The sequence below is a fragment of the Rousettus aegyptiacus genome, unplaced genomic scaffold (assembly GCF_014176215.1).
Source record: "Rousettus aegyptiacus isolate mRouAeg1 unplaced genomic scaffold, mRouAeg1.p scaffold_m13_p_8, whole genome shotgun sequence".
Taxonomy (NCBI): Eukaryota; Metazoa; Chordata; class Mammalia; order Chiroptera; family Pteropodidae; genus Rousettus; species Rousettus aegyptiacus.
The window spans coordinates 29785604-29798931 of NW_023416311.1; the positions used below are offsets into that span (position 1 = coordinate 29785604).

At 41.3% G+C, this 13328-nt stretch overlaps 1 protein-coding gene across 3 annotated transcripts; it reads left to right on the forward strand.

The window, feature by feature from the left end:
- The first annotated feature begins 4680 nt into the window (after positions 1 to 4680).
- GJC3 (gap junction protein gamma 3) lies at positions 4681 to 10386 on the forward strand. Of its 3 annotated transcripts, XM_036226266.1 has the most exons (4): positions 4681 to 4996; positions 9043 to 9416; positions 9687 to 9821; positions 10123 to 10386. In XM_036226266.1, the coding sequence occupies exons 2-4, from the start codon at positions 9044 to 9046 to the stop codon at positions 10128 to 10130; spliced, it is 516 nt and encodes a 171-aa protein (XP_036082159.1). In that variant the 5' UTR covers positions 4681 to 4996; position 9043; the 3' UTR covers positions 10131 to 10386. The 3 variants fall into 3 exon arrangements, with proteins under 3 accessions (XP_036082159.1, XP_015980326.1, XP_015980325.1); XM_016124840.2 differs by having other exon boundaries at positions 9043 to 9821; XM_016124839.2 differs by lacking the exon at positions 10123 to 10386 and having other exon boundaries at positions 9043 to 9874.
- The last annotated feature ends 2942 nt before the right edge of the window (positions 10387 to 13328 follow it).

The window sequence follows — 13328 nt, forward strand, 5'->3', positions numbered from 1 at the left end:
AGCATGGAATTAAAACAGGATGCTGTCTCTCTATCACCAATTCTCTGAGGTATACTGTTGTTGAGTTAGATCCTTGCCATACTGGTGAGAAATGCATTTGCTGACTATTTGAAAATGTTACAGATTTTAAACCTGCACAATCTTAAGAAATTACTAGTTTATATTTTTGTTTCCTCTAGATTTTCATGTGATGATGGGCCTAGGACTAGCTTAGCTCCCTTCTCTCCAGGCCCACACCGTTATATACGCCGTTATATCCAGTGCTCTGGGGAGATGTTTTCCTTCTTGTTCTGATACTTTCCTTCTGCTGACTTCTCCTCAGCCCTTGTTTCTGGTGTTGTCTCACTTTCCCCCAAACCAGATAGATACAACCATTGGTGGAAAAGAGGGAGAGAGGGAGAAAAGAAAGATATCTCTTCTTATCATGGTGGGGTACACACTTCTTTCCTAACTTTGGGTGATCTCTGCACCCTGAGTGCCCTGCTGCTCCAGGTCTTGGCACATACTGTCAACATATGGCTGTGGGAGGAGGCTGGTCTCATCTTGTGGGAAGAGGAAGGACAAAGAGGCCATTGTCTGGTGGAATGAGAATTCTCTTTACCCTTGGGGGCTTCTTTCCTGGCATCAATCCTCAGAAACTTATTGTGAAAGAGAAGTTTGTCTTAGTGCTTTAGGGTCCTGACGGAAGTTTAGAAATAATTAGGCCGAAACCCCCTCCACCCAGCCCCAACCCACCCCCCCCCCGCCCCCAGCACCAACCTTAGCCTCCTCCCCTGATACCCACACTGACCCGGGCACTGTTGACATTTATAAATGGAGCCATTGAAGAATCAGGAGAAATTCATGCAACTTTGAAAAGTATCCCTATTCCATGGGCCCTGTGCATCCCCCCACTTTCCACCCCCACTTTGGACTTTGGTCACTCTGGCTGGACCAACGCCACCGTCCTGAATGGTGAGGTCAGAGCTCCCAGTTCCCAAGGAGAACTGTTAGTTGGTTTTAAGTAAGTTAGATGGAGAACCCATCGACTGAAGGGGTGGATTTCCATGTGGAAATACCCTATAACACCATGTCAGGTGCATGTAGTAGCGATACCCCAAGTTCTTCCCCCAAAGTAACCACAGCCATTTACTCAAATAACCACATAATTGGGAAGTGGAACACTGAGACCTTTTGAGGAATGTTACATATGCGATTTGAGCTGGCAGCGAGAACCCAGAGGATCTGAAGCTCCATCATAGCACATGTAGAGGTTTGGTAATAAATGGAATCCTGTCCTAACTCCCTCTCATAGTTACATCTTACAGTTAGTGGGCCTACAGATGCATTTGGTAGTCATTTTCCATGTTCTAAAATGTGTAGTTTTACGTGATAGATAAACTTAGCAGATGGCTGAATCTTATACAGATTCCTTGACCACTGGAGTAAATTTATTATATAGCCAAGGGCAAGTGAGCTATCCCCTGCCCCAAACAGGCCAAGAGAGTAAATAGAAGATAATATGGCATCCCTGGAGAACTGGCAGAAATCAGTGGCATCCTCAAATCATTAAGGAATGCATGGTGATGGTCTCCATTATATCCCCCATTTAATTACCAGTCTGGGCTCTGTAAAACAGAATGGACCATGGCAGATGGACTACTGAAGAATTAACCAAGTAGGAGCCCCACTGTTTAGCCATTAGGCCAGATGTAATGTATTTAATATAGCAAAATAGCGCAATCTTTGTTATATGGTTAGAAGCTATTGATCTGATTAATGTGCATACTAATTCAGTGCTAGAACAATGTGAAAAATCATAATTATTTGTGTTGATTTCAAAAAGTTTACATTTCAACCTTAATTCTCATATTGTCTGGCTAGTTCACAAATAAGATCTTATCCTTGGAGCTTCAAATTTAGTTTGTTTATCTACAGTGTGATATCAGCAACAAACTGTAAATCACATTGCCATATTTTTGAGGGGGAGTGTTTTTGATTACTGAACACTTGGCAAGCATATCTTTTGTTCAAGAAGATCTTGTACTGGAGTTATCAGAACAATAAATATTAGCAAAAGTCTTACACAACTCAACCAACAAGCATTGGCAAAGAACACAGGATCATTAAATTAATTGTCCTCTATTTTTCAGCAGTTCCACAAACTTGTATTTATGAATATATATGCAAAGTTTTTATCAACTGTATTTGTAACAATTTTCTTTGAGTCTATGGGCAATTGCATAAAGGATTATAAATCAGATTATAAACCCATCAGCTGATAGAAGGCCATTAAATAATATCTTTAAAGTCATGAGGAATAAAAACTGTCAACTTAGAGTTCTATGCTCAACTAAATAACGATTCAAGAATAAGGATAAAATGAAAGCATTTTAATACCAAAGAAGATCAAGAGAGTTTACCCTTAGTAGAGGAACTACTAAAGGTTGTACTCCAAGAAGAATAAAATTTAGCACACCTATGTTCAAAGAGGTGTTTTTCATAATAACCAAGAGATGAAAGCAATCCAAATGTCCATCAGCGGATGAATGGATAAACAAAATGTGGTATATACATGCATATATACTTACAATGGAATATTATTTGACCCTAGAAAGGAATAAAGTTCTGATGAATGCTACAAGGTGGATGGACCTTGAAGACATTATGCTAAATAAAATAAGCCAGTCACAAAAAGACAAATGCTGTATGATTCTACTGATATGAGGTATATAAAATCATCAAATTCACAGAAACAAAAAGTAGAATGGTGGTTTCTAGGGAGTAAGGGGAAGTAGAAATGGGTACAAACTTGCAGTTTTGTGAGATGAAATAGTTGTGGAGATCTGCTGCACAATAATGAGAATATATCTAACATTACTGAACACATATAAAAATGGTTGATGGTTAAAAAATAAAAAAAGAAGAAAATTTAATCTAGAAGGAAAATATGGGATTACTGAAGGCGAACAGAGCAAAGAAACTGGTAAACATGAAATATTCTTTCTGCAACACAGAGAATGGATTGGAGGTGAACAAGCCTAGAAGCAGAGACACTGGATGATGTTTCATAGATTCAGTATTGAACTAGGCACCTTCTAAATTCAAGGGACAGAATCTGTACAACTGGTAGATCGACAAGATGTAGTCAGTGAAGAAGATGGCAGTGATGACACTCGAGTTTTTGGTTGGGATCCAAGGTGTATAGCGGAGTTAGTCATTAAGATACGGAAAATGTAAGCGCAGGATTTCTGTGTGTTTTTTTTTTGGGGGGGGGTATGAAATTACAATGAGTTTATAATCAAAAGCTCCTTAAAGGCTGGTAATTTGGATAGTGGGGAAGCTAATAGTATAGTACTGTTTAGGGTTTAACATCTGCAGCCAGATTGCTTGTTCGGATCCCAACTTCTCCACTCACTAGCTGGTCAACCTTGAATAAGTTGCTTAACTTCTCTATTCTTTATTTCTCTCCTCTGTAAAAGAGGATAATCATAGTACTTACATCATAAGGTTATGGAGGTTAAATGAGTTAAAAGCCATAGAGCACTTGGAATATCTATCATTTATTAAGCTCTGGAAAATGTTACTGCAACAAAATATTAAATTGGAAATTTTGACTGGGATTTTGAGATGCAATATTTTAGAATATACAACATATATGACATTCTACAGTGATTTTTAAAACGTGAGATGCAATATTACAAAGGAAAAACAAACAAATTGATAACAGTTGTGTCACTTGTAAACTCTATACCCACACCAAAGTTGTATAAAATAGCAGAGTTGTTGGAAATTAGAGGGTGAAGGGATTAACTTGGAGGAGAGGATATCTTTGGAAAGAGATGTGCTGTTAGTTTCCCCCAAGAGAAAGGGATGAAAGTGCTGCCTCTTGCATCTCAAGTTTAGTGAGAGGGGCTCCAATGTGTCTACTGACTCCTGATATATCAAAAAAGCAAGAGATAGGGTGCCCAGCAGATGAAGAGAGAGATGTGGCTATATTGGAACTGGCCTGTATGCCTCAAGTTTGGTGGCTCTAAGGATGCATAACTATTTCCTGTGGACCAGATATGAACATGTCCAGGAGAGAGCCTATGCAAGGTTATCTTATATTGCACTTAATAGAATCCTTTGGAAGAGTGAACAGGCTTCAAAGGTAAAAAAAAAAAAAAAAAAAAAAAGAGGCTCCATTTGACAAACTGTCAAAAAGATCAAATCACTTAAAAGGTGAACAGTATCCAATTGGACTTATACTTCTCCATAACAATATTAAATTCTAGACAATAGTAGAATGATGCCCTGAATATCCACAGGGGCAAAGTCTGGAAGTGAGGTTCCCTCCAAATCCCCTCCTTGAAGAGTACAATGTTGGCTCTGGGAGCTATTGCATGCAACAGAGTAAACAGATCCCTTTCTCTTCAACAACCCACTTATGAGCCCAGCCTTGTCCCTTTCCATTCTCCATCATATCTTTAGAGGGGATTCTGGCTCTAGCAATGGGGGCAGGAACGGGTATGAGGGCAAGTGTCACAGTTCTCATTGGGCCTGGTGAAGTGGGGCTGGGTTCCTTGAGTTACTGAGGGGACATGGAGCAGATGCCCATCATGTTGTGGGGGAAAGCCTGTGCTATTTCTCTAAGAGACATCTTGAGATAAAATTAAGGAAATTTTATCTGTTGTTGCCGGCAAGCCTGCATGTTGGAAATATGCTGAGGGCACTGACCCCTTTCAGATAATCTGAAAATCCCTGTTTTCAGTTCACTTAGGAGCCATTCTCCTCACCCTCAACAACAGAGGGTTATTCTCCACAGCCTATTCTTTAACAGAAGGGCTGCCTGCTCCTCCAGCTGCAATTCTTTTACTCTTCATTAAGGCTGCCAGGAATGAAAAGGGGAGGGGGAGGAGTGGGTGGTGGCAGGAGGCAGGGCCTGTGGGAGAGCTTGAGACCCTGTAGGCTCCAGCCTGAGGACACTTCGTTGCATTCTTCTTCTGTCGTTGGTGCTTCTGCTGGAAGCTGCCAGGTGAGTGCCCATGCTGGGGCAGAGGGTAGCTGGGCTGGCACAGGGCCAGGGGCAGTTGTGGGGGGTGGGCTGCCTGGAGCTCTAGACTGCCTTCTCCAACTCTCATGCATACACCAATGACCTGGGGATGTTATTAAAATTCAGATTTGATTTGCTAAGCTGGGGATGAGACCCAAGAGTCTGCATACCAGTACTGCTGCATGTGGACCACACTTTGAGTAAAAGAATCTAGAACGTTTCCCAGGACAGGTTGGGGGAGATGGAAACAGTGAGTCGGGTGTACAGCACTGTCCTAAGTGGAAATCCCTCCTTCACACCTTAACTAGCTGAGATGGATTCTGCCACCAATGGAATCATGAAATTTTTCTTGAAAAGAATAAAGATGTTTAGAAAAATTCTTACCAAAATCACGATGGAATTAAGAAGAATCTATTTATATATTTGAAAATCCCCTCAAAATCTGAGCTCTCCTTTCTTGCCCAATTCTTGAACTCACAGGTATTGGTCTTCCAGCTAAAATCTTGACAGGGCTCAGATCCTACCAACTCTCTCCCGAATAAATTTATTTGCAAACTATTTCTTCAGTTCTAGAAACAGAGTGGCATTCCTTGAGTCAAGCTTTGTCAGCAATGCTGAGCCCACAGCTCCCTAGATCCTGGAGTTCGGCCTGGGAGCTCTGGCCACTGTGGACAAAGCTGCAGGACAAAGCTGCCGATGTATTTGTAGGAGGAGGATGTAGGTTTCAGACAATGAGACAGGTGGGCCAGGGATGGCTGGAACAGATAGGGAGAGGAGGGAGGGCTGCATTTAGGCTCCGGCTGTATAGGAAATTCCCTTTGGTCTAAAGACTTTGGGAGAAGAGCACAATTTTGTCTGAGTGAGACCTTGGAATGAATGTGGAATAAGCATTGTTTTGGTGATGGTGATAACAGCCATGGGGCAAAGGACATGGAAGAGGACTCAGACATAGGTATGGGAGCTCAAAACTGAGGGGTTCTCAGGCAAATCCTCTAGTCCTGCTTTTCTCACTCTACCTTCCAAACTCCCAAAGCTTTGTGGTGAGCTCTGGAGATCCCAGTTCACAGAGCCTCTCAGAGGATGTTTGGATGTCTCCCTATGGGTCTGGGGTGTGCACAGGACAGAGGAAGAAACACCAGAGATAGGCCCTCTGGAAACTACTCAAATTCCCAACACTTGGAATATGCCAAGCCTGCTCTGTGTTAAATTCCAGTTCTGCTGGGAATGTGATGGAAATATCTTTAGAGGGTGCTTGGCCTGCAGTTTGAAATGAGAAGGTTGAGAGCAAGACTTGAGAATTTACCAAATTAGTTTTTAGTCTAGTAACTCTCCAGGAGAGCCAGGGCAGAACCCTCAGAGCCCCGGGTCTGCCCTCCCTAAGCGCAGGGACTTCCCCGGACTTATGAGGCAGGGAGAAGCTACAGGCATCCTCACAGATGGGATAGATTGAGAAGGATGTGCAGTCAGCCTGAAAATGAGCAGATTATCATGGCCCAAAATCCTCTGAGATGCTCTAGTACAGATGTCTTGTTTTACAGAGCTGGCATCTGAAGCCAAGATTGGAGAAGTGATAAACCAGTGCTACCCTAAAGCAGTGGTTCTCAACCAGGGTGAATTTGACCCTAAGGGACATTTGGCAATGTCTGGAGACATTTGTGGGTGAGAGGGGAGAAGCTGTATTACTGGCATCTAGTGGATAGGGGCCAGGAATACTGCTAAACATCTTACAGCACATAGGACAACATCCCCCTGCCCCCAAACAAAAATTATAATTCCCTGTCAATAGCATCAAGGTTGAGAAATCCAGGACTAGCACTGAAACTTGACTCTGTAGAGCTCAATATCTCTCTAAACGAAATTCAATTAAACATTTATTGAGAAACTTCTGGGGTGTTTGTTTATTTGTTTGTTTGTTTTCTTGCCCAGGCACTTAGCTAAATGCTTTTTCATTCAATGAGTAAGCTAGTGATTTTGTTTTATTGTTGTCTTGATTTTCAAATCAAAAAACAGATTTTATTTCCTTGTCAATTTACCTTTTATTAGTTTCAATTATTCACCTTTTCCCCCTGAATTCTGGAAGAATTATCCAATGTGCTTTTATTACCCCAATTTGGTTTTCCTCAGAATCTGTCCTGACCAAAGTAGATTTTAGTTGTGGTACCGATGATCTTTCTCCTGCTCTACTTGTAGTGTGGGTTTATACGTTTAAAGTCCCTTTACTCTCATTTTTGAGTGTCTTGGGAATGAGAGGGGATAAATCTCTGTTTTCAATCTGCCATCTTTAATCATGAAAACAATTTTGCTTCTTTCTATAGAGTGAAATAGGTTTTTTCTAAAAATTTTAATCCAATCTTATAGAAAAGCATTTTCAGTGGCCTGATAGGCCTCTGAGTCTTCACAATCTATGATAAAGGTAGAAAGACAGGGACTGAGGAGCAGGCAGAGTTTCCAACTCTTGATTCCTAGTGGCTCAAAATATGATTTCTCACAGTTGGTGGGTGGGGACATATTTCTCTGGTCAACTAAAACCCTTGGAAGCATCTCAATCCATCCCTTCCAATTGTACAGAAGGAACCATTCTACTTTTTTTTTTTTTTTGGCATATGGCCTGTTCTTATCTATTGTTTATGATACCAGTGCCCATTTTAAATTGTTTTTTTTTTTTTGCATCTTTGTCAGTATTATAATTGAGAAGCTGATACAAAAAAATTAGGCATGTCTTATTTGTTGCCATGTTAACTTAGAAATTCAGATTATTATTATTATTAGAGTTAAAAGGGAGAAACCTAAGCAAGTTCACAGTCAAAGAGGAAATAGGGTGGTCTGAATTATAGGAAATATAATGTGGGGATCAAATCCTTGAAGAAGCTGGAAAGGAGAGACCCAAGAATACAAAATTAGAAGAGAAAGAAGCCTTGGACAAGTGTAAGGCCACTTGTTTCTGTAAGGTGCTGGAAGCGACTATGATGATAGGAGAAGTAGTAGTAGCTGTGGGGTTTCACATCAAAAAATCTCTCTTTACTTTGTGGAGTTTGCATGGTCTTCTACGAGTGGATGGAATCATGCGTGTAAAAGTTTGGGCTGAATGAGGATGTTAGAAACAGGAGCTGGACATTGAGGAAGGCTGCTGATTAGGACAAGGGTAAAGATGGCAAATTGGGCCAGTAGCGTGATGGTATTTTGTCCAAAGAATTGAGGAATTTCTGAAATATGTTCTTGATCATGGTCACCTCTCACTGTGAGAGAGACATGAGCCCAAGAAACTGCGGCAAAGGAAAGTTGAATTTCAAAGTTTTACACAGTCAGTTCTGGTTTCGACCCCAAACCCCATTACATGTAACTAGATTCTGCTTTCTTGTTGTTGTTGTTTTTATTTCCCCTAAACCCTCTCCTTTTCCTAAGCTGGTTAGGTCTAAAGAATATTTGACTAAAGCAAGGCTTGACTCTCACTTTCTTCTCTGGATCTCCGTGGAGCCCCTTAACCTCAGTTTTACTCTGTAATGGGAGCAGAGCCAGCCAGCCAGGCCTGTGAGCACCAGAGGGCATGGAATCAGAGAAAAACAGACAGCAGGAGAGTGCATACTCCCCCCAGGGTCAGTACTGATTTCGTTTAGATGATGCTGACAGTAGCACCAGACCTGGCAGCCATCAACTGGGGAAACAACTTTTCCAAAGACATTTGTCTCTTACTATTTAGCCTATTTAGGGTGAGAAGGAGGGAAGGAAAGAGAGACAAAGTGCCCACCAGGTCTTCACCCGTTGAGAGTTCCTCTCTGCTCCAGCAGTACAGAGGGGAACAGAAGAGAGAGCCACACCCACACCCACACATTTTGTTATTTTATATAGATGATTCCATTATATAAATAAATGCAATAAGAGTTTTTGTATTTGATCAACCAGATCCTTGGAGAGGAGCAAGGCTTGCCTTACCTATTCTTGGATTAGGAGTGAAGAGGTGGCCTAGGGCTCCTCCTAAAGGACAGTGAGCAGAACACCTATATTCACTGTTGTCCTCTGTTCCAAAACAGGATGTGTGGCAGGTTCCTGAGGCGGCTGGTGGTTGAGGAGAGCTGGCACTCCACCCCTGTGGGGCGCCTCCTGCTTCCTGTGCTCCTGGGATTCCGCCTCCTGCTGCTGGCGGCCAGTGGGACAGGGGTCTATGGTGATGAGCAGAGCGAATTTGTGTGTCACACCCAGCAGCCAGGTTGCAAGGCTGCCTGCTATGATGCCTTCCACCCCCTCTCTCCACTGCGCTTCTGGGCCTTCCAGGTCATCTTGGTGGCTGTGCCCAGTGCCCTCTATATGGGTTTCACCATGTATCACATCATCTGGCATTGGGAAGACTCGGGAAAGGTGAAGAAAGAAGAGGAGAACCTGATCCTGCAAAGAGAGGGCACCACAGGTGGCTCAGGGGCTGGAAGCCCCAGGCTGCTCTGGGCCTATGTGGCACAGCTGGGGGTACGACTAGTCCTTGAGGGGGTGGCCCTGGGGGGGCAGTACCATCTGTATGGGTTCAAGATGCCCAGCTCCTTTGCATGCCGTCGAGAGCCTTGCCTTGGTAGTGTAGCCTGTAATCTCTCCCGCCCCTCTGAGAAGACAATCTTCCTAAAGACCATGTTTGGAGTCAGTGGGCTCTGTCTTTTGTCTACTCTTTTGGAGCTTGTGCTCTTAGGCTTGGGAAGATGGTGGTGGACCTGGAAGCAAAAATCTTCTAACTACTTCCCAACTTTGGAGAGCAGAAGAAGACACAAGGAACCAACCGATAATTTCCCAGTGGTGGAATCAAAAGAGCAGTTCCGTGTAGCAGGTGAGAAGGGCACTAATGTCTTCTTTCTTCTTTGCCTGATGTCTCTGTGCTGATGACCCACCTCGGTAGGTCCCCCACAGTCTAGGAAGTACAATTCCCACATGTTGCAAAGCAGAAAACCAAGTTCAAGGCAGATGTCTGACCACTACTCCCAACCCAACTTCCATCCCTATCAATGTGATGATTGTTTCCGATGAACCAGGACTAGAGTGCTCTGTCAGTTGTACTTCCCTGTCCTCCCATTGAGATCTCTTCCCACTTAGAAAAAGTCTCAGCTTCTGCTTGATTCTCTACTTTGCAGAATTATGAAGACATCTGGCTCAACTCTGAAGGAAACCCTATTATTGAATCTACTTTCTAACATCAGTGAGCAGGGATTTACCTCCATGACAAATTAGAGGCTGTTGAAGCATCTCTAAGAGCCATGGTAGCCCATTCTGTCTAAAGCATTTCCTTGAAGAATTCCTGCTTATGTCTTCTCACCAGAATTCTCTTGTGTCAGCATCACAGTTTTCATGGGCTTGGTTTCAGAGTCAGCCAGCAGAATCCTCCATAAAATCATGCCTCACCCTTGTCCTGCACAATAAATATTGATTACTGTTGGTGACATTCTTGTTGCTAGAGAATCCTCCTTCCTGTCTCAGTGACTCTACCTATCTCTCTCTTATTGATTCACATTCTCTGCTCCCTAAACTTCAAGGTCCTATGATCCCTGAATATCCCCCAGCCTTGCAGCATATGTCATATCTGTAAACTCTGAGCTTCCAAGCATATATAACTTAGTGTCCTTTAATATATAGATTTATTCAAAATCAGGCCATACCTTTTAGGAAGAATAATGTGAATTCAGAGGCTTATGTTTCCTGGACCACTGAGAATTCTGATTTCTGCTCAATTCTGATTCTCTGCTTGATTTATGGCAGCTGCTCCATTGGCTCCAGCATTGCAGCACCTTATATATGGGGCTAAGTCCCTACTTTTTAAATTCATACCCCTCAATACCACACAGAAAAGATGGTAGAATTCTACTTCTGATTTTGGGGTAACAGTTAGGGATGTTTACATCAGAGTGCGACTCAGTACAAAGTTTAAAGCAGGTTTCTCTTGAGTCTCTCAGTTATTTCTGGCCAAGAGTATTGTAGCCTCCCACATTTTTGCACCTCTCTCTTCAGTCCCTCTGTGTCCTCAAATTCTTGACAAAGAGCAGTAACCTAGTTTTATTTTGTCTTTTTGAATCCTAAATTATCTCCAAGTAAATTAAGGTGCATCTTTAAGGAAAGATATTTGGTTCCTCAAGAGACACGTTGGCAACAACCAGTAAAATAATAATTTTTCTTTCTGTGACACAAGTGTTTCACAAAGAATCTCTTATCTGCTGTAGCCAGAGCCCAGGCAAGTAACCAAGGATGGAAAAAAGTAAGTGACATCATTCTGAATTCTTCCTTAATAGTGTCGCTTTTTAAACAGCTTTATTAAAATATAGTTCACACACTATATAATTCACTCATTTAAAGTATACAATTCAATGCCTTTTAGAGTTGTACATCCATTGACACAATTTTCATCAACTCAAAAACAACAACAACAAAAAAACAAAACCTGCAAGCCTCAGCTATTACCTTCAAAACCCATACCTCCCAAATGTCAGCAACCACTAATGTACTTTCTGTCTATCTCTATAGAGTTTCCTGTTTTGGGCTTTTCATATAAATGGAATCATACAACATGTGACCTTTTATGACTGGCTTCTTTCACTTAGCATAATGTTTTTGAGGTTCATTTATATTGTAGCATATATCATTACTTCATTCCTTTTTATAGTTGAATATTATTTCTTCTTATAGCTATACCACATTTTATTTATTCATTTTTCAGTTGATGGACATTTAGATGGTTTCCACTTTTTGGCTGTTATGAATATTGGTGCTATGAACATTTATGTACTAGTTTTTGTGTAAACATATGTTTTCAATTCTCTTCAGTAAATACCTAGGAGTGGAATTGGTAGGGCATGTGGTAACTCCTTAACTTTTTGAGGAAGTGCCAGACTGTTCTCCACAGCAGCTGTAGTATTTTACATTCCCAGCAGCAATGTATAAATAGATTCCCATTTATTCATATCCTCACCAACACTTGACATTTCCTGGTTTGTTTATTTGATTTTTAAATTTCAGTCATCCTACTGGGGTGAGTGGTATCTTATTGTGGTTTTGATTTGTACTTTCTTAATGACTAATTATACTGAGCAAATCTTTTCATGTGCCTATTGGCCATTTGTATATCTTCTTTGGAGAAATGTGTAAACTTTTGCCCACTTTTTAAAATAGGGTTGTTTCTATCTTTATTGTTGAGTTCTTTATATATTCTGAATACTAGTACCTTATCAGATATAGGTTCTCTAAATATTTTTCTCACTCAGTGGGTTGTCTTTTATTTTACTGATATCCTTTGATACCCAAAAGTTTTTAATTTTGATGAAATCCAATTGATCACTTTTTTCTTTTGTTACTTATGATTTTGGTGCTATACTTAAGAAACACTTGCCTAATCTATTGCCATAAAGATTTACACATTTCCTTCAAAGAGTTTTATAGTTTTAGCTTTATATTTAGGTCTTTGAATTAATTTTTATGGCATGAGATAATGGTTCAACTTCATTTCTTTGCATGTGGCTATTCACTTGTCACAGCACATTTGTTGAAAAGTTTATTTTCCTTCATAAAATATGGTTTGGCACCCGTGTTGAAAATCAAGTGCTTGTAGATGTATGGCATTATTTATGGATGCTCGGTTCTATTTGTGGAGGAGAGACTGTCTCATGATATGGCTGGGGACTTCGAGCTCGATCCAGCTTGATCCAGGCCAGAACAGATATTACTTTCCATAAATCTCCTCAGAGAATGTCTGATCAACCCTTCCCCTATGCCCCAGGCATGCTGGTTCCTGCAACAGGCCTTTTCCTTGCCTTGGGCAAGGATGTAAGGGAGTTTTCCCCTGTCTGGGACTGGTCACGCCCTACTGCGCTATCCATTCTGCTTTGTTCTGTATAATCCTTTAGTAACTGTCACGTGGCATGGAGGGTATCTATGTCTTCTTGCTTCTGCCCAAGATATGCCTCGTATGTAAGTTCCCTTAATAAACTCTTGATGTAATGCTGGAATTGTCAGCCTCTTTCTCCAGCCTCTTGGCTCCAGGAAATTTCCCTAACACTATTTCATTGATGTATATGTCTATCCTTATGCCAGTCCCCTATTTTGATTACTGTAGCCTTATGATAGGTTTGAAATTGGGAAATGTGAGTCCTACTTCATTCTTCTTTTTCAAGATTTTTTAGCTATTTGGAGTCCCCTGAAATTCCATTTGATTAAAATTATGAATTAAGGAGCCTCAGTATTTTCAGTAAAAAAGGACATTCATCTTAGGAATATGGGAGGACTGAAGACATAAGGACCTTAATGAGACATACGATCATATTTCTGTCACTGGACACATAGGTAGACATACAGA